The sequence below is a fragment of the Gymnogyps californianus genome, chromosome 1 (assembly GCF_018139145.2).
Source record: "Gymnogyps californianus isolate 813 chromosome 1, ASM1813914v2, whole genome shotgun sequence".
Taxonomy (NCBI): Eukaryota; Metazoa; Chordata; class Aves; order Accipitriformes; family Cathartidae; genus Gymnogyps; species Gymnogyps californianus.
The window spans coordinates 150,103,678-150,125,214 of NC_059471.1; the positions used below are offsets into that span (position 1 = coordinate 150,103,678).

Sequence of the window (21,537 nt, forward strand, 5' to 3'; positions counted from 1 at the left end):
TTTGAAGAGTCTTTCCTATGTATATGTCATCTTTTTTTACCTCATTTTGAAATTCCATTAGGAATTTATGTATGTACATACTAATATCTACCTTTTGAAATCTGATCTATTAATTTTTCATTTTTTTTTGAGACAATTGGTATAAACAATAATTAGAACTTGTAACTTGATGCTGACATGAAGTAAGACAGTCTTTAGTCTGATTACTACATGTAAACTGTAATTCGTTTGGTTTTTTATTAGGAGAAAAATAGGGAGTTTTGGGGGGCGTAAGCCGTTTGTTCACTAAGAGATGTCAGAATTTTAGATTTGCAGAGTCTCAGATATAAGTACTAACATGTGCTTCTGAGCAGTGGGCCTATGTTCAAGTAACTTGTCTGGGACTTTCTGGCTAATTGTGCAACAGCAAAATGCAGAAGGCTTCTTTTCTGGGTTCTTCTGTCTAGGCAATGGTTCTTTTAGGGTAGTTACTGCTGAACTGTGTTTGCACAGCATCAAGGCCTTCTCTGTTTCTCACACTGCCTGCCAGTGAGTAGGCTGGGGGTGCACAAGAATTTGGGAGGGGACACAGCTGGGACAGCTGACCCCAACTGACTAAAGGGATACCCCAGACCATATGATGTTGTGCTCAGCAATAAAAGCTGGGGAAAGGAGGAGGAGGGGGGATGTTTGGAGTTACAGCATTTGTCTTCCCAAGTAACCATTACACATGATGAAGCCCTGCTTTCCTGGAAGTGGCTTAATATCTGCCTGCTGACGGAAAGTAGTGAATGAATTCCTTATTTTGCTTTGCTTGCGCACACAGCTTTGCTTTACCAATTGAATTGTCTTTATTCTCAACCCATGCGTTTTCTTACTTTTGCCCTTCTGATTCTCTCCCCATCCCACGGAGGGGAGGGAGCGAGTGGCTGTGTGGGGCTGAGCTGCTGGCTGGGGTGAACCCACAAAACCTACACTGACCATTTGCCAGTGGCAACATGAAAGTAACAACACCTTTCTTTCAGTTTAGGATCTCTCAGCCACAAGATCATCTAGCTTCTTGACCTTGTGGTGCTCTTTACTGTATCATTCCCTTGAGTGCAACCATGAAAAAAGAAATAACAAGATCCCCAGCCAGTGTACTTCTGGCTTTACGAGGTCATCTTCAGCCTGGGTCTGTGGGTCTGATTTTTACCACAGTTAGCTGTTCAATCTAACCATGGGTAAATCTATATCTGTTACTTAGTTTGAGAATTTTGTTGTCTGAGAGAAGACTCATGTTTGCTTTACTGAAAAAATCCACTAGTTTAGGATTTCAGTTAGTATCAGATGTGTTCCAGGTATAGGGATATGTTACCCCTAGTTATTTATCTTCCTAAAATACTCTTACAAAGGTTTAATCATTAGTTCTTCAAGAAAAGTGAAGGTCTTGGTACTTCAAAGGAAAAACTGCTGTCTTCTCAGATTTTTATGGGAACATCTATGTTTCCAGAGGAAACTGGCATTACAGACCCATAGAAGAAAAGTTATTTACCAACTCATTTGACTTTTCCAGGTTTTCTTTAGGTCCCTACAGATTGTTCATGTGGTGATTTCTCCACTGAGATGCAGATACCTCTAGCCCTTTCTTCCTTACTGTGTATTTCAAAGCCTTTGCTACATAAAATAAAGGAACCTTCTCAACATTAAATATCTGGTTTTTGCTAGGATCTCATCCAAACACAATTCTGAATATCTGTCTTGAATTTTCTATATGAATATTTTCCTTGTGTTTTGCTTTATTATACAACTTGTCTTTATAATTTTTGCAAAACTAACGGTTCAGGCTTCTTCCTTATTAAATGGAGTTTTCATCCAAAACTGGGTGTTTTATGCCCTAATCTTACAATATTATTTTTATCTCCTGCTTCCAGATACTAACAAGGAGTACTCGGTAATAGCTGTTTACTTGGCAAAACAGTGGACAGTTTGGCAGTAATACTTAACAGGATCTGGAAACAAGTTATCTTTTTCTAACCTTTTGTTTGACTTGGTTACTTCTTACTCTATTTTTCATACATATCTTACTAGATATAACAAAACTAGCCGAGTTCCCTCTGTTTTTCTAATTGGTATAGTTGGTTTCCCATATAACAGGACTTACATTTGGGTTTTGTGACAACGTAAATTTCAGAAAAATACAGAAGCAAGCATTTGGAGGAATAAAGAAATCCTGCCCAGTGTTTTGTTTCTTCCAATATTCTGACTGTTTGTTGAAACCAACTTCATTTCAGTACAGCTGAATATCTATGGCTGGTTGTATCACACAGTCTAAAATAAATGCTCTTGGCAACAAAAGGTGGTACTTGTGTACTGGACAAGTCTGCCAACATTTTGTCATGTTATAGCTATCATTTTGTAAAGATTGCATTGCATCCAATATATGATTACAATAGAAAAAGCTTTCCAAAATTATACACAATATATAGGTTTTATGAATACTTAAAATAAGGAAAAGACTATTTTGATCTTACATTTACTTTATTGGTTTTCGTATTTCTTCTATTGTTCCATATGATCTCGGTCATCTAAAGTTGAAATACTGTCTAAACACCATGTTGCAGACACCTACAGTCTAATCCCAGGACTTTTCTGGCTGGATTTGGGATCGATGCCAGTTAATGTTTGCACTGATCCACTATTTCACAGAAAAGTTTAGTTTGGGAAATCTGTTAGGCTAGAGCTGGGGTTATTCATTTCAAAGCCAGGAGGGAAGCTCAAATTACAGTTTTTAGTGCTAGCAGAAATCCTTGTCCACCAAGAAACAGAAGGTTTATGGATCAAATAGGTATTTTCAATGTGACCTTTAAACTTATGTAGTTAACTGCAATTTTAGATCCTTTATTTCTGTGAGCAAGACAGTAGTTCTGTTTTTGTTTAGATCATCTAATGATTTTAAGGGTTTTAAAAAAATTTCCTGAGTTCTATATTTGAGTAATCTTAACTACATAATTACTACTTTTTTCCGTAATCTTTGGTGATATTTATTGTGAAAACGAATGTTTAGAGCCTGTTGCTTAAGACTTGATGCTGATCAATATGAGATAGTTCAGAAGAAATGCATAACTAAATTATTGGTTAAAATAACTTCATTTTCTCCTTTTAGCACTGATCAGCTATATAATAGTTTACTTGCAACTATTCCCAACTGTATATTGTACCAGGTGTATATGCGTGTATGCTGGGTCAGTGAATTATTTCTTTGGTCAACTGATTTATCATTTTATCACTGAATACTGTTTTTCATGTTTACAGGACACAGAGAATTTGGTGAATATTAAGTTGCACATCTTAGAGCTAGCTTCACCTTAAGCATTTCAGCTGCCAGAAAAAAATACAAGATCCTGCCTTATAATAGTTAGTATGCTAATTATGACGATGATCTGATACAGGTTAATTGGGTGCTTTTGTGCTATAGCAAGTGGAGAAAGAAACTGTGTGACAGATCAACAAATATTCTATATCTGACTAGAGTCTATACCTACTTGGGCATAGAAGTTACTTTTCATTTCTGTGCCACATTTGTTGCAAGACTTTTGATCATGTCATCTCCTAGGCTTGAAACTGAATGAAGCTTCCTGGTCAGATGTGGCATATTCTACTGAACTTGAGCTTTTGCAGAGGTTCAGGAAGTGGTGCAAAAGCAGACCAGACATGCCTGATTTTGGTAAAACTGTCTAGACACGTGGTACATACATAACCTCATACTAGTTTCAGTCGTCCAATTTAACCTGCCACCATATGTCTGTCAGAACCCTGAAAATTTAGCATTATTTTCCCAGACTTCCACACTGCAAAGACATCCAGTAGATGAGATGGGATGGGAGGGAGAGGGAAGTTTGCCAGCTGTCCAAAGAAGTGGCATAAGTTTTGGGTTTTGTTTGTGGGGGTTTCTTTTCCCTGCAGGTCATAATTATTTATGTATGAAAACTTTTCCAAATATATGCTTGGGGGTAAGCGATTGTAAAATGTTTAGGAAAAGATAATGGTGTATATTTTTCTTAAACTATTATTTTTCATTCTTAAATTCTGTGTTACAGCATCTTAGACCCCTCTCAAATAGAACAACTCATCTTCTTGGAGACTGATTGTGGCTCATTTCAGTTCACCCTTCTAAGTAAATACATCCTGGTAAAAAATACTAAATGGATAACACGTGTCCCACTTCTGTAGGCATTTCTGAAGACCTGTTGACCCTGCAATCAGCATTTCTCTTGTAAAGAACATTTTAGTTTGAAGACTATTAGAAGTTTACTTCCAAAGGGAAAGCAGGAGACAACAGTAGTAGAATTTGAGTGATATGTAAAAATGAATATGTCATGAAAAACAATCTTCTTTTGGATATTATAGTGTCTTTTTTACCCTGAAATACGTTTTTAGTCTATACTATGTTATATATTCTGTAATTCAATTTTTTAAATCTCTTCTTTCTTCTGAAACATGTTTTTATTTGAGAATGAAACCAGCATTTGGTGGTTAAATTTACTTGAGTATACACTTAGATTCAGCCTTCTGCATATTGACCAATAAACAACTACTTGCTCAATTGTTTCCATTGAGACAGGCAAAATAGATATTCCAGGCTTTGTTTTTGCGATGTAATAGAGTTTCTGTTTGGTTTTTGGTTTTGGTAAAAACGTCAGTTTAAAATGGAGAGCCTTATTTATCAGCTGGTCCAATAACAAAAAAAAAAAACCCAACAGGATGAACACAGACTGGTCTTTTTGAATTTTGAAACAAATACCTTTAAATGTTTTTAACTTCATTCAGTTTGTATTATTTTTCTCTAAATTCAGTGGTCTGCTGATTCAGAAATACTACATGGCTTTCTGTTGCTGCATCATTAAGCAAAATGCAATGTTTTTGTCACAGCTGAATAACTTAAAAACAGGTTTTTTGAGGTTAAGTTCAATTGCAAAATTATTATTCTGGCCTGCTAGAACCTGCATGTTTTGTTGAAGAAAATATTTCTGTAGTTTAAAACTCTTTGAAAAATGTTTGTCAGTTTGGAACAAAAGTGTTTGAAAAGTGAAAGCTCAAACTATAGAAATTCAAAGTAATTTTGGCAGAAGGGCCTTGCCCTCATGAGAGGTATGTTCTTCTCAGCCTGTTGTTTGCTAAACAGATTTGGCTAAAGCTTTTTTTAAAAGCCTGCCTGGACTGACTACTGCCATTTGTTCAGAATACAAATGCTTGTGGTTTACCTGAGGTTCTGTCCTTGGAGACATTTTTGTCTCAGAGAAATAAACAAATCGCTCCTCCTTCTTGCCATTCCACTTTCTCTCCTTTGATCAGCATTATAAAAATTCATCATGCATCCAGCAAGACAGAACAGCAGCAGAGGTCATGATTATCTTCCCTGGATGTTATTGACCTTAAAGTGAAACCTCAGTTTTGCTGAGAGCGTTGGAATGCTAACACTGTTAAGCATAGATACTGTTTTCCTTTTTTAAGTTTAAAAGGAAAATATGCATACTGCCAATACATTAATGTTGTAGTAAGAGTTGATTCTAAACCCAGAAAATCAAGGTCGCAGCATGAGCTTTGTCATGTTGCATGCTTTTTTTTTTTTTTGAAATCTGTTTTACAGTTTGTGTCCAACTTAACTATTTTATAGTTTGTCATGTGCAAATTTTCTTGAGAGAAGCACATAAATAGGAATAGGAAGAAACTTGCTTATCAGATGCATAGTGACGATAATTTTTTTTTTATGTGAGATGCTGTCTAGTGCTTAGTTTACTGAATTCCTTGTAGCTACACTCAGAAATTATCTGTTCTTAGACCAGTTTATAAAAGTATATATAAAAGCATTACTGATTTCCTACTACATTTCCCATATAGTTCCTCCCTTTGTGGTCTATACTTCAATCTACTAATGATTTTAGTGTGCTTAGAAGATGGTAAAAATTGCTTCAGAATGTCAAGAAAAATAATAAACTGCCCCTTGGAAATGGTGTAGATACTGATATACATTTTTATAAATAAAAACATAAAATATGTACATTTATATATTAGATTTTTGTGCTTTCTGTCTCCCATTTTAATTTTCAAGGATGCCTAAAAATCGTTAATGCTTGCCTGTTGAGATATAAAAGTATCATTGTAACTTCATGGCATAACTAAATGCTATTTTGCAATCGGGTGTGGATGGACACGCAGCAGTGCCGGCTCAAGCCAGGTTGATTTTTAAGATCAGGAATCATGATCTTGCTGTCGAGTAGTTAGTTGGCTTGCCTGTTCTAGAGTATACAACCTGATACACCTGTTTTTGAAATCTGTAACTAAACTCTGCTTGAGTCTATGGAAGCAGGAGTGGATTTTTAACGTAGTGAAAGGGACAGGATAATTTGTTGTAAAGAAGTATGCATATATACAAATTATTTCAAGAAAATAAATTGACTGAAAAAGTGCCATAGAATATACTTTTCTGTGGTAACTCATAGTTGATCATAATTTCTTCTTTTCCTAACTCTCTATCTTACTGAAGCTAGCCCTATTTTGAGCAGAAGGCTGGACTAAATGACCTGCAGAGGCCCTAACCAAACGAAATTATTAATGTGATTCTAGGAATAGCAGGTATTGGTTAATTCTACTTTAGGGTGTTTGGGATTTTTTTTGTGCTTATTGTGGAGAGTAAATGTAGTTCTGTGATTTAGGTTTTTAGGGTTCAAATAAAAAAAAAACAACAGAGGAGGAACTGTAATATCCCTTTTTAGTTTGTTGTTTTTAAAGAAAAAATGTGTATACTTGTAAGGATTTCTAAATTTATTTTTTCCAGGGCTGCCTTATTATTCATATTTTCCTTTAAACTAAATACAATATATGTTGTTCAGTGGAAATTGTACATGCTAGTTGTGAAGGCCTTAAGATTAAGATATAAGTTTTGGTGCGTACAACCATGTCCCTTGTCACCCTGCCCAATTCAGCACAGATATTTCTATTCAGACTTTCCTAAAAGGATATTTTTGTTGTTTCTTCCTCACCTTTCCGACCCTGAGGATCGGAAAACCAGAAGTAAGAAAAAAAAAAACAAACCCAAAAACAACAGAGTAAGGAAAAGTGCAGTAATCCTAACATAGGTTTTTGGTTATGTGGAACGATGGAGTCCAACCTGAAAGTCAGAGAAACTATATGTCATGTGAGAAGAAACAGGCTAAGGTGCTAAGATAACAAAACTATGTAGTTTTTTGATGGCTGGTAATTATTTTGTGTATGGTGGAACTGTATCCCTGCCTGGGCAAACAAATTGTTAGGAAAAGTATATGAAATAGAATTAAAAGCATGTATCAAGCATCTTGCAGTTGTGGATGAGTTTCTGTATAGAATGGAAGGAGTATAATACTGCGTATATATGCTAGACACAGTCTTTTTTTCCCATTTATGGATGTCAGCATATAAGCAACATATTAGCTTGTCTGGACGTTTACTGCTGAGAGTGTACTGCCAGCGCTGGGAATTCCGAACATCTTTTCAAGATAAGATAGGCATATGATGCAGTAAAGCTCAAGAGTTCAAGTTGGAACAGATAATTTTTTTTAAAAGAGGTTATTTTCATGTGACTACCTGTATACCCTCTACTTCATACACACCTCCTTGTATAGCATAAAATGGTAGATGTTTCCAGATCAGTGTAAATATGTACATGAATGCCTACATATTTCTTCTGCAAATGAAAATATTAGAGCTAGTTGCTTTTTAGAAACCTCTCGCGTAACCCCCTTTTCAGTCCCTTCACGCGCGCACACACGCATTTAATATTTCGAGCTTTTGTATGTTTTAAACTTCTTAGCCTCTTTGTCTACAAAAAAAGCCCTTTTTCTTTCTTGTTCCTTATACTTACATGCCTTTTTTTTTTCCTCTCCTGTCAAAGTGGAAGTGGGAAAGCGATGTTCATTAGATGCTCAAAAGGCAATATATTACCAAGAGAAGCCATCCATCTACTTAACTCCACAGATTTGAGAATTAGCAGAATTACCTAAATCCTGTGGTAGTGTGATCACGCATACAGGACTTCACAGTACATTATCCCTAACTATTACTATAAGTTATTAGTGTAGTTTCATCCATTATGCAGACTGTTCTGTTTAAATAGAAAGGGAATACTTATCCCAGCAGGTAGATACCAATACAGTTTGCGTGCACACAACTGGGTAATGTCTTACCTCCAGGTTTGATGTAGAAGCAGTTAAGCTGAGTTTCATGCACCAGCTTCCCCTTATACTTCATTTCAGGTTCCCCTGGCTGGTGGCTGGGTAGTGGGTGATACACTTGCCGAACAAAGGCTTGAAACATTTTAAAATTCCAAGGAGCGTTGAAACAGCTGAACCTGAGTATATTTTCTATATATAGGAAAGGTAAATTCCTTTTGGTCAATTGTTTCTTACTTCAGAGTTATTTTATGTAATAGCCTTGTACAAAAGTTAAAACCTGAATGTTGCTTTAAATTACTGACAACTTGGTCTTCTAATCTAGAAACTATTTTCTAGCTCTTTGAAACCTCTGCAGTATCTCTTGCATTATCCTTCCTTTCCTTGCTCTTCACTCCTAATCCTTCCCTTGTCCTCTGTGCCTTATGCTCAGTTGGAGCATTCTCCTCCCCCTGTGGTTTTTCAGGAAAACTTGGATTGAGGAGTGAAGATAATGGGCGCCATCCACCCGTCAGCTCATCACCTCACCGAGCCATGACGATCTCTGGTTTCTGTATATCAGCACGGACTTCTCTGATAATATCCTCTTGTGTTTGAAAAAAATAGGTTTGTCTGGTGGGGGGTGAACTTCACTCCTGACATAGCCAGAAAACTTTCTTTTGGAATGTGAGCTTGCTCACTCTCACTCTTTTATATGTGTGTATATATATAAAAATATTTGTAACCTTCTCTCAAAACATGGAATATAAATATGTGAGCAAGTGTATCCCACAGCACATATACAAGGTGCTCACTTCTGTCTAGTATTGATTTAATACAAGCTCTTGAGTGCCTCATCAGCTCTCTCTTCATCAAAACAAGCCTTAAATTGGCAGTAAACAATACTTTTCAATTACGGGAGGAAAAAAGAAAGAAACCCTTCTCAAGTATAAGATAGCATACCCTTTAAAGGACAAGGAATGTGTTCTATACAGAAGCACGGTGCAACTGCTCCAGTGGAATTCCACTAAGGCTGCAAATGCAGTGTTGCTTTTTTGTCTTAACTGACGTACAAACTAGTAACAGCATTGGGCTTAATATTTGCTATCTGCTGTGCTTTAATGGTTGCAGCTGCAGCCCAGTTGTTGGTTTTGCAATGCAGAGCTTGCTTTAATAAAATCTAATAAAATATAAAGTCTTCATATTGTAATGTATTGCTTAAAATCAATCTTTAAAAAAAAAAAAGTGTGTTTTACCTGCTATCTTCATTATTTTGGACATACATACTACTAGGTCTTTTGGAGCCTGTTTCAGTAATCCTTTTGCATAGCAGAGATTTTATTTATATGAATAAGAACAACCAGAGATCTTGTAGCCAGGGGAAATAAAAAAAGTAAGTGATGTAAGACACATGCTTCAGGTCAGAAGTCAACAATAAAGGGACTAGGAAGATTCTTCCTGTGAATCATCTGGTGGTGGTCATTGTCTTAGACAGGATATGGTCTTTCAGTCTGATGAGCTCCACCAATTCTTTTGTCTCTGTCAAACAAACTGCCTTTCTGTAAAATTTCAGTATTATCTGCTTAACAACATACACTGTTAAATCTTCTACACAGGAATGTGTAGCATCTCTCAATGAAGAGGTTCATGAAATTTCATAATAATTAGAAAAGGAGAGAAATAACATTGGATTTTTATGTAAGGTATCATATGCCTTCCTGTAGTGCTTTGCTTCTTTTTTTGTTGTTGTTGTCATCTCTCTTCTGTTTTTATTCTGATTTGTCTCACATGAATATTTTCTACATCTCTCTTTCAAAAATAAAACAAAGTAGAGGTTCAAATTTGCACTGAGAGTTAAAAGCTGGAGGAGGGGAGAGACTGAGGAAGCAGAACATGATTACTGATATGTTTTATTCCTAAAGGATTATGCATGAGCTAGTAAAATACTACTGACTTCTGAAGCAAAATGAAATATGCACTTTTACTTTCTGTGTGAAAATAATACAATTGCTGTAATGAAGATCACTCAATGCAAAATTCCAGATTTTTATTTGAATTTAAATGTATCTCTGTTCTATATTCAGGGATTCAGAATTGCAGGGTACCTCCCAGTGCTGCTCTTGTGAAATGTCTAGCTGCTAATATAAAATGAATTTGATAAATGGTTTTTTTTCTGTTGGATTACAGGTTTAAAACAAGGAAATGCTTACTGCTTAAATTACATTTTCTTGGTGACAAACTTGATCTCAGGAGTACATTCTGTCTCTCCCTCTGTACATATACCCACACAGAATGTCCTGTGTGCAAGAAGGCAGAAAAGTCAGTAAACTGCTAATGTTTGTAATAATCTGAACACTGACTTCAATAGTTAAAATAAATGTTTCAAAGATATACAAATATGTTAAAGAATTAGAGCAATCAAAACCAAAAAGCAATAAGGTAGTTCAAAGAGGTGGTATTTGTATCTTCATGAAAAAAATTACTAAATTGCAACTTGCACAAGAAAAAGTAGGTCATAAAACATATTTTAAACATTTTTATTAATACTTTAAGGTTAAATTTAATGATCCTTCAGTTTTCAAGCATGTAGAAATGCAGTGGCCATATGTGAATGATAAAGGGTCCAAGGTGCAGCAATCTACTGAAATTTAGCCTGTGAGCACATCATGAACCTACACACAACTGGAGTAAACCTATTACTGTTTGCCTGTCATTACGTGAGAACAGTGAATGTCCTTTCTGTACCCGTGAAATTGTATTGTGTCGCTAAAAATCGTATGTACTTAAAAATTTCCAATGGCAGCTCTACAGATAAGCAGATGTTATTGAAGGCGATATAACAGCTGACTATAAGAGAAAGAATGGCTACAGAGTAGTAGAGAAGAACTTTTTAATGTGTTGAATATAACATGTTAACAGGCTGTGGCAAGTCAATAAAAGCAAATACGTAACATATGTTGTAAATATGAATTAAACATTTGAAATGTCAGGAAGAGTAGTCGACTGTACCTTTGCCTATTTCTATGTGGATTTTTTAACTCTTTTTCTAACCATTTCAGAAATAGAGATGGTGTAGGAAAAATGAAGAAATTGCCTGCCTCCAAAATCATAGCATATACAGAGTATACAAATGGAAAAGTACAAAGTTTGTTTTTTTAGTTCTGTTAATCTTATGGTATTTCTTAGGTGTTACTTGTTACAAGAACAAGTATATATATACAAGCAACTTAGACTTTTGTTGTTGCAGGTTAAGAACTTAGTCCAGATCTGCAAATGTATTTCCATTACTTAGGATCTGAAGGTATGCAATGAAGAAATAAGAGATGAGATCACAACAGTCAGAATTAGAAACATCATCTATAGTTAAAGTTGCTTACTTTCCTTATGAAGCCCTTTTTGAAGTAGTTCATAATTTTGTGGAAGTTAAACCATTTGGGGGGACAGCTCATCAGACTGATTATAGTAAAAATTCAAGTTTCAGGAAAAAATAACGTAAAATAACATGCTATTGAACACCTATTTGAGGTTAAAATGTTCTTCCTTCTTTTTTTCCTTCTTTTCTATTTTACTGAAAAAATCACATCGGTAGAGTTTGGAAAAGAACGTGACCTTGAACTTGACTATAGCTCTGGAATTAGAGATGTACTTTGACCTTTGGCACGTACCTCAAAGATGCACTTCAAAAATTATTGGGAACATATTCTTAGATTTAACTGAATTATAAATTAAAACCATGATGTTCAAATCCTGATAAGCCTCTACCAACCGTGTATGTCACATACAGTAGAGCAGGCTTTATCCCCACAGGACCAGAAGCCTGGATACTCCACAAGAAACATAACAGAATCTGCTGCTTTTCTTAACCTAGTGGAAGGCAGGATGGAAATAAAAACAAAAGCAAACTTTTTTTTGCCTCCAGGTTGGAAAGGCAGTGTTGTCCCCTTCTCCTTGATTGAAGAGAGTTCTCATTGCTTTTAGCTACTAGGTACGATGTGTTATGCACAGAATCAAGAAAAGAGCGTGGCTTCTAGTTTAACCTCTTCCACTTGTGATACTGTTATGTTAGTGTAAGCTTTTCTGCTAATAGAAGTTATGGATATATATTTAGCCTAGATTTCTGTAATGGCTTTTTTGTGTTATGTTCAGATGATTCCTATAGGTCAGGGCCTGGCTTCATTTCAGTGCAATGAAGACATGTTTTATGGTTTGCTGTAGAAAGTTAGCAGAGAATATAGAGCACTGGTAATCTAATACAGGTAATAGTTTCAGATGTTGAGGAGTTATGTTTCTTTTCCACTGAGCCATTCTCTGATGGAATTTTTTTCACAGGAAGGATGCTTTTGTTGACTCAGGATATTTGGATTTAGTTTTTAGCCTAGCTGCAGACTTCTTCACTTACCTTTCTAAAGTCAGTGTCTATCATTTTTCTATATCAAAAATGGAACAGTACTTTCACCCACCATTTGTTTATCTTAATACCTTTTCACTTAGCTTTTACACTCCTTGGGTGAGACTGTTTAATCATTTCCATTACAAAAGGCAGTGGAGCTCCAGTCTGATGTGGACATTTCAGAAGTCTATTGTGAAATAGCAATGAGAACCACTTGTTATTTAGGAACAACTTATAAATAAGAACAATAAAGGATTTATTAAGAACAACTTGTTATTTAAGAAATTGATAGTCTGGCATCTACAGACTTCCTGCCTTAATTTCAGTGTCACGCATCATCATGATTTAAAAATTCTTTGGAACTGATGATGCAATGGCAGGGGATGTGACTGGAAAACCAGTGGTGGGGGGAAAAAAATAAATGCACTAAGCCAGATGGATCATAACATAGATGCTATTCCTGTGTCGTGACTAAAAATTCTTGTAGCATCAACAGAATGTGATTTTAAGGGAAATCTTGCAAATTCAGTTTGCCTTTGGGCTCTTTTCCAAAAAGTAAAGAACCTGCTGATGGACTCTTACATCTGCTCAGCTTTATGGAAATAAATGGATCAATGGGCTTTAAAGTTTCCTGCAGTACTAACATAAATTTAGCTTTGAGGCTATTTAAGTGGCATTTCAGTGAGCCAATCTTGTTTATGTCTGCTACAGATTTGATGTTTTTTTCATAAAGAATTTCTGATAAATTTTGATTAAAAATCTGCCTGAAGTCAGGCTATCACAGTAGAGCCACAGACATGATTTAATAAACAATCTACCATCTCTGAGTTGTCCCTTTTTTTGCCTCATGAAATCAGAAATACTTGCTGGCTCTATCTGGAAGTCTGCAAATTGGTCACGTAATTTTCATGACTGGTAGAAGATGGCAGGGATATTTCAGGGTCCATCCTATTAACAAAAAATTGTTTCTTGTGTTGATTTTTAAGGCATAGTTCCAGGCACAATTAAACAGATGGTGGTGAGGAACTTGTTCTTGACTTCAGTAGTGTTGCCAGTCATTGCCCACTCTCAAACCATCTGCTTTTGGGGAAAGGGGTTTTGAGGGGCTTTTGCATTTTGTTGGGGTTGTTGGTGTGTTATTTTTGGGTGGAAGAAAGTTGCTTGAACAGTTCCCACCTCACTTGAATTTGACTGGTCAAGCTGAAAAACAGCTTTTTCACTCTCCATGTGTGATCATCAGTTTGCATTAAGATGTCTCTGAACAAGATTCTTTTCCCTTTAATAACTGGCTTTTTTTCCTGCTTGTTCATATATAATGTTTTAGAAGTTTGAAATAATGGAAATAGCAAGTCATCCTTTTCCCTGTCTATATTAAAAGTTCCCCAACTAAGTGGATCAGGAGTTTTATCAACCTTTAAGTGAAAGAAGTGTTGTCTGATGATTAACAGGTTGGGGTTTTTCAGCAGCTTTTTAGGAATTTAAGTTAACCTCATATCAAAATACAGGTTTTTGTTGTTTGAAAAAGTCTTACCTTGCTTCAGTTTCCTGGCATTTTTGTGTCGGGGACATCATAAAAATTTTGGTTCCCCTCTAAGAACTTCCAGAAATAACAAGATATATTTAAGCTGAATTTCCATTATTTAGAAACAAATACCTTTGTTTTATATATATTTTGTATTGTGCTGCTTTACACAATGTAGAGAAGCAAGACACCTAAAAGTTCCAGTCCTGTTGATGAACCATATCACTATCAATGTGGTATAATAGGATGAAATTTAACTTTTTTCTAGTGTTTTGTTTTTAAGTACCTAAATAGCTAAGCAAAATCTTGTGTTTGAAAGAACCTTAAGGCTGTAAAGAACTAAAAGAACTTTAAGGCTCCTAAAATAACAAATACCAAAATTAAGGCTGCTTGTGCAATCTCTCTTTTTTGCTTATGGAATTTTAAATTATGTGATCATCTTCTTTTGCAGTAAGGACTTTGCTTCAGTTATCAAATGGTCTGAATAGTGTTCATGTAAAGAGCGGCTACTCAGTATTCTGTTTTTTCCTCATATGTGGGTTTCTTGCTTTGTTGTGTACTACTGAAGTTCTGCACTAGGGACAGAACTATTAATTGCTTTTTTCTTGTTGTTGTTTTCTGTGATACTAATCAGTATAATAGCTGATGACTCGTGAATAAGCTGAACTGTTGTACCTTGCTCAGATTAGAAGTATTATTCTTCCCATTTAACAAATTGGGGTGCTAGGGCAGGGTAGTTACAATTACAGAGATCAATTAAATGGAGGGTGTCTGACTTTAAGTTACTTGGGCCTAATTTTTCCAATATATGTATCATTCATATGTTCAAAAGCACTTCTTACAGACTTCGATTGTGATTATAAGTAGCTGGTGTTTTTGCAGGTCATGCACTCAAGTCTTACACCCAGGGCTAGGACCTCAAATCAAACACTGGGAAATGAAACGTACACAGTCAGTGACAGCCACTTAAGATGACATTTCACAACTTACGTATCATTGCATAATATCTGTGGGGCAGCGTCAGAGATGGAATTCAGCTTTCCAAGATAGCGTGCAGCTGCCTTAGCAGCAGGTTTTTTATATCTTCCTTCCTTTGTTGCAGTCCTCTCTTGCTTTATGCTGCAGAGCAGGATGTAGAGCTTCAACAGGCAAGTCTCCTTCACTACTCGAGCCTGAGCAAAGTGGAAGGAACATCATATGCTTGTATTGTAATTGCACAGACGGTATCATGGACAAAGGAATCACATTTGCATTGGAGTAGAAGAGCACAAAATTAACATGGCATGCTTTAATTCATGTTTTAAGTTAAGAACTCATAGATTAAAAATTATTATTGTGGATATAACTACTTTGGTTCTTTTTTCAGTAGGTCCTGCAAAATGGAGACTGCAATATTCTAAAAAGTACTAGAAAAAGAAATGCAAGCATTAATAGTTTGCTGAATAGTCAAATATTACATGAATGGTAGACAGCAAAGAGAAAAGATGACCAATATAAAGGTGTCTGGCTGCCTTGTAAGACGTGTGTAGAGAAACTGCTTTTTAATATAGCCAAGTGTGGATTTACATATTCAGGAGCAAGAGTCTAGGCCTTACATAGGGAATAAAGTACCTTAAGAAGCATGATATCAAGAATAAAACAGGAGAGTTGAAGAATAATTTTATTTATTTATTTATTTTTAATACCAGCAAGTATAAAACAGTTTCTAGGTACAGAGGAGTCTCTAGTTAGTAGTTATGATATTTCTGTATTTATTTTTACCAAGCTTAAATACTGTATGCAGTCTGTGGAGCAATATTAATATAATTAAAAATAATGTGTTGCAGGTATACTGAAACCAAAACTTTGATAATGGAAGCGTCTATCCAGAAGACAAAAATCTAATAGCTGGAAGTTGAAGTGAGACAAATGAATATTCTTAGATAAATGCCTTCCTTTTTGATAGGATACTTAGCATGAATTATGGACGTTGATAAGAAATTCTTCATCATCATCATCATAAATAAATAAATGTTTCAGATTTTGAGAGGTTAGAAATTGTCATCTATAATTCTGGTAGATAGCAGCTGTCAGCTTCTGCTTATAAATAGTATCAAGTGCTCTAGTGTTTGTGAGGACAGGAGAAATACGTAGCCAAAAAATGAAAATTGTAAGGCAGAAGCTGCAGAATTGGCTCTGAAGTCGTGATTTAAAACTTAAATAGTATGCTTCCTGAAATTCAATCACTGAGCTATATTAAAGGAACTTCACAGTTTTTGTTAAAATTTTTCAGTTTTGATTTATGAGTAACCTACCTTTTTCAAATTCTAAAAATTCTAAAGACTGATATCTCTTAATATTTAATAATTTCAATTAGATGATTTAAGTAACTTATTTAGCTTATTCCCGTTCAATATTAATTGTATCTTGTTGATTTGATAGCTGCATTATATCCTTCTAGTTTTGTGTAATCTTGTTAAACAACTTCATAACTCTGGTGCCTTTTTTTTTTTTCTTTAATGCCATCAATTCAGTACTAAATCTTATTTCTTTTAGTAAATGACTTCGGAACTATTGAAAGTGGATGAATAGATGTGTACTGTCTTGTCAGTATAAAAGTAGCTCTCCTCATTGGGCTTTTGTTAGCTGCTTTTCATGTAACTGGTTCACTTGGTTAGCAGAAGACACTTGACTTGGATTTGTTTTTTCTTTTTCTGTTTTTTACAATAATCTCTTCTTGGATAACTTTATAGCTGAAGCTGGGTCTACAAGTGACCTAGTATTTCCTCCTTTGTGTGGCAGTAGAAGAGTTTGCTTTGTGCCTCTGCTGTTTAGTGATTCAGTTGTGCCTCTGCTGTTTCATGATTCATTTTTAACATGTGAACATTTTAGTGAAATTACCACTCTACAGATGATACTTAGATCAGGATTTCCTTTTTGTCAAACAGTCTGATAGAGAAAGAAGGTGGATAAAAGTAATCTGTTTAGATTTAATCCTGATAAGACATGCAGTGTTTTCATGCTGGTAGAAAGCTTGTAGTGAAATTTGTATTGTCTGTGTATTTAGTTTTTATTAGTGGAGAGCGTGCCAGGTTCCTAGCTTGACAGTTACAGTTTGTAATCATCTTGGGTTCTTTTGCTGGTCCTGGCTTTTTATGTGTTGTCATACACATAAAAAATTTTTTTTGCCATTTTGTGTTCATCATTAATCAAGATGGCCATTAATACACATTTTTACTACTATTATTTACATTTTTGTTTCATAAATGTAGATTATAGCATAATATACTACTGTAGTATGAATTTACACCATGGTTACTCCAGGTGATGAGCACCCAATATGAAAACATACGTTAGTGTACTTTGGATACCTGGTATCTAGATTTCCACCAAGTTACTGCCTTCTCACTGGTACATCGTTCTCCCATGCATGAAAGAGCTCAGAGGACGTTGTGCCGCAACAAATGGAGCAGCTGCATGATTATTTCTCAGTGTATTTCTGAAGCGTTCGTCTGTTCTGGACAGATGGGAGAAGTGTGGAAGGAAGAATAGGAGTACTGTCCACTTCTGAAAGATTTCACTACTAGGTGGGTGAGCTGTAAGCTCAGAGGCTGTTGAGTTTTGGTCTTAGCTTGCTTTCAGCTGTGCTTCCTAGTCTGGGTTGAAAGTACCATTTAACTGAGGTGGGAAAGTAAGTGTGGGTGGGTTTGAAGCTCGGCTAACATCTAGGCTAAAGGTCTCTGGATCTGCAATGTCCTGACTTAAAGCTTCAGTTAAGATATGATATATTGTTGGGTGGTGGTTTGGTCTGGTGGGACAGGCAGTAATTAGTGTCCTTATTCTGTCATCAGAAATGGGTGTGCATTTGTTTGAATTGTATTTCAAAATATTAGTTGTAGTTCTGTAAAATCTGAAATGGTCTTTTATACTGGTAATCAGACAGTTTACTTGTGTCTGTCACTGAGTTGAGGTAAACTAGCTTGCTTCTGCTGTTGATTCCAGTCTTTCAACTTTTAATGGCCAGAAGCACTGCAGTATTTCCATGGCACTGTCAGCTTTCAAATTTATTAGATATTCATAAATAGTCTATGACATGTTTGATCAATTGGCCAAAAGGTGAAGCTGTTCAACCTGTCTTGCATATTGGTGATGCCACCAGCTGTGGCAGACATAAAAAAAAATTGAGAGGATGGAGCAGATGGCCAAAGTTTCATCAATCCTCTTCTGCATTGGAGATTCTTTTATAACAAAGAATAATCTTGATTAAAACAAATTTGACTTGTCTGGGGTTTTCAGTCTGCCTGCTCTGTTGTTGCATTGAAGAATATAGGGTTACTTGTAATATGGACAACAAGTTTTCAAATGTGTTTCGTCAGAAGGATGTGTAGTTTTGCATAATAGGTTGGTGTTTTGGAACCTTGTGAATCGTTCACACACTTCTACAGGTTTGCAGTTTATTAATGGATGCTTATTGGAATGTGTTAGAATATTAATGTCTATTTTAAATGCATATTTTAATATTAATATCTGTGTTACAAAACAGAGATTATTTGTGCAGTTCAGATCAGCTCTTATGTTGCACATTTGTAGAACCACTGGCGCATATTGTGTTACTTGCCTTTTTTTAGGTGAATAATAGAAGTCATCATCACATGTTTCAAAAGTTAATCATAAAAAGGACTGTACATCTTTAAAAAGTTATTTATTGTACGTCTACGGGATGGCTGTTGGTTTGTGGGTTTTTTTAGGCTTTTCACCAGTATGCTGTATGAAACAGTTGAACCATTTTTAGCTATATGGAAGACAACACATGGCTGAAAATTTGAGGGGGAATGGAGATAAGTATTACACTGGTGTCTTACAAACAGCTGTACATTCGTTTTGTTTCCAAACATTGACAAAGCCAACTTACACTTTGTCTGCCGTGGTTTTGGTTCTGTGGAAGTGAAGAAGTGATTGCTTTGGGATTCTGCTTAATATAAGGAAATATTACATGATCAGGGTCAGTGTTGCAATTGTTTTTAAACAGGTACTCAATTCATTTATGCCCCTTTCAAATAAAATCTAGCCCCTACTATGTTTGAAGACATGTTAGGAATTGCCATTTCTTAGTAAGATTAAGGAAAAACTCTTGCCTGCAGTATGGCAGGAGGGGAAGAAACACAGTGGCTTCCAATTTGCTACCATGTCATGTAAAGGGAACATGGATGTTACACGAGGTTGTGGTGATAGAGAGGGGAAGATCTGTGTTAAGCCTTTAAGTGCTTTTCCCTTCCTCTTCTCACAGCAGATCTGTGCCTGAGGTTAAAACTAGGACAGTTACCCTGACAAATGTGGACAGATTGTTTTGAGACCGTTGTAGATTTATTCCCAGGCATTCTTACCAGAGCTATATAACGTGGTTGGGAGTGGAAAAAAGCTCCCTGTTTATGATGATTCTGGAACCTGCACTAACTACAGTTCCATTATGGCTATTACCATCATGATGGTTTCATTAGCGGTGTGTATGTTTGAGAATGTTGAACTACTAGTAAATTTAAATCTGTCATTGCTGGGCAAAGCTGCAGGCAGTCACTTTAGTGGAGGTCTGAACTTAGATATAGATTTTCTAATCCTGGGGTTGGCTACAGATAATTACTTCTTTGGTGGTGAAAATAATGGGCAACATTATAGGAAGTCTACAGGGAGGCAGAGGTGCATTTGTACTACTCTAACAACTTTGATGATACATAAGATAGGCCTGAACATTGTTGAAATCTAAACAGATCTTGCTTGCTTACATAGGCGTGCAGCACTACCTGCAGTATACTAGCCACTGGTGTCTAATGGATATGATGTGACAACTGAAAAAAATGACAGAGGAAAAGGTTTTAAAGAAAAAAACCTCTGGTTTAGTGTTCTGAAGAAAAGGATCAAATACCTCTGCCTTTATTGAAGGTTCAAGAGCTTGTAATTTACATCCTTAGAGATATGCCTTTGATCTTTTTTGATTTTGGAGCATCTGAGGTGTCATTCTTATGTTTATAGATGGGGAAAACATAAGACAGAAATAAATTTAAAAATTCCTTTACAGGTCACTTTTAAATATCTACCAGGTAGAATTGCTGTTTGAGAAGATGCTCATAGTTTGTGTTTGATGTGCATTTACAGTGTCCATATATGGGATTTGGTTTTATGATAAGGAAGAATGCCAAAGAATTGCAGAGCTCATGAAAAAGTAAGTGATGGGTAAACAAGACTTTTTGTGCTTTTTTTATGTATGTATTTCTGTACATACATGCACATTATGTTACTAGGATGGTCATACCTTTCTACTTTAAACCTGTATTTATGGACTATGTTGCAAGTAAAGTTGTCAAGCCTGCATTTTGTATAATCAGAAATAAGTCACTGGATTGCAATACTTTTTCGTAATTTGCTGTGCAGCTTTCCAGCTACATCAGAGTGTAACAGTTCATCTGATTTATTTCCTGATGACTCAGAGATCTGTTTTGAAGAATTGTATTCTTTGGAGTTTTAATATATGTTTCAGTTTGGGGAGATTTTCTTTTTTAATGTTGCTATTACTTTTTTGTTCTTATATCAATGTAAGTGCGGGCTATCATGAAGGCATACTGTAATAATACAAATTCTGTGGTTTTTATCCTGTTTCTACATCATGGCTGAGTTCCTGCTTCCTCATTTCTTAGCAATATGTACAAAATTCACTTTGTTTTTGGAATATAAAACAAGACTTTAATTAGCTTTGAATTCATTACTTTTATGTACATAATAATATTTTATACATGTTACACAATCTTTAATTTTGCAATCAAGTCGGAGATTAAAATTTCAAACAGAACTATATTCTCAGCTGTATTTTAATCTAACAATATCATGGATAGTTTTTTCGCTGTCACTGCTTTCTTCACGTGTCCAGGATGGACAGGGCTCATTCTTCTGCTCTACCCTCTGTTTGGCCTAATGATAGGCTTGTTTGCAATGATCCCTTTCTTATGACTATATTCTGCAAGTTTTCATGGTTTTTTGGAGGAGGAAGTCTTACAGATTTTATCAACATATGCAATCTAGATTTTTTAGAGCTATAATGTGGAGGATATAGTAAAGGGGCCCGACAGAAACAGGCAGAGATTGGATAGACCAGTTGCCTGCGGTATATAAGGTTGGACATATCATTGTGTTCACAGTTCTTTTAAGGGACAGGAGGAGGGATGACGTAGAGCCAGGTCTTTGTCATCCCAAGAAGAGCCATGGGAGGCGGATACAGTCAAGCTGACAGCATTAGGTACTAACAGAGCGCGATGCAAAGGCACTGTCAGACCTGTGAATCTCTCCTTTTCAGGTTGTCTGTCCCAATCTTAACAGCTTCTGTAGCCAGAAGCATGCTGAGGAAGTGACATCAATTTTGATTGCCAAAGTTACCAAGTGCCCAAAAGCCCGTTTATGTGCCCTGCAGTACAAGTCCAAACAAGGCTCATCCTCGCACATCTCAATCCATAGCA

General features: G+C 35.8%; 2 protein-coding genes across 3 annotated transcripts in view; one reads left to right on the top strand and one right to left on the bottom strand.

The window, feature by feature from the left end:
• CACNA1C (calcium voltage-gated channel subunit alpha1 C) overlaps nucleotides 1-8,310 on the bottom strand; it is a 487,530-nt gene extending 479,220 nt beyond the window's left edge. Inside the window, exon 1 of the mRNA XM_050892845.1 lies at nucleotides 8,181-8,310. Coding sequence (XP_050748802.1) covers nucleotides 8,181-8,310 — 130 coding nt within the window. The remainder of the gene's footprint in view (nucleotides 1-8,180) is intronic.
• DCP1B (decapping mRNA 1B) overlaps nucleotides 1-21,537 on the top strand; it is a 47,404-nt gene that overhangs the window by 5,101 nt on the left and 20,766 nt on the right. For both annotated transcript variants that reach the window (XM_050892866.1, XM_050892874.1), the window contains exon 4: nucleotides 20,186-20,252. In XM_050892866.1, the coding sequence (XP_050748823.1) occupies nucleotides 20,186-20,252 (67 nt within the window). The remainder of the gene's footprint in view (nucleotides 1-20,185; nucleotides 20,253-21,537) is intronic.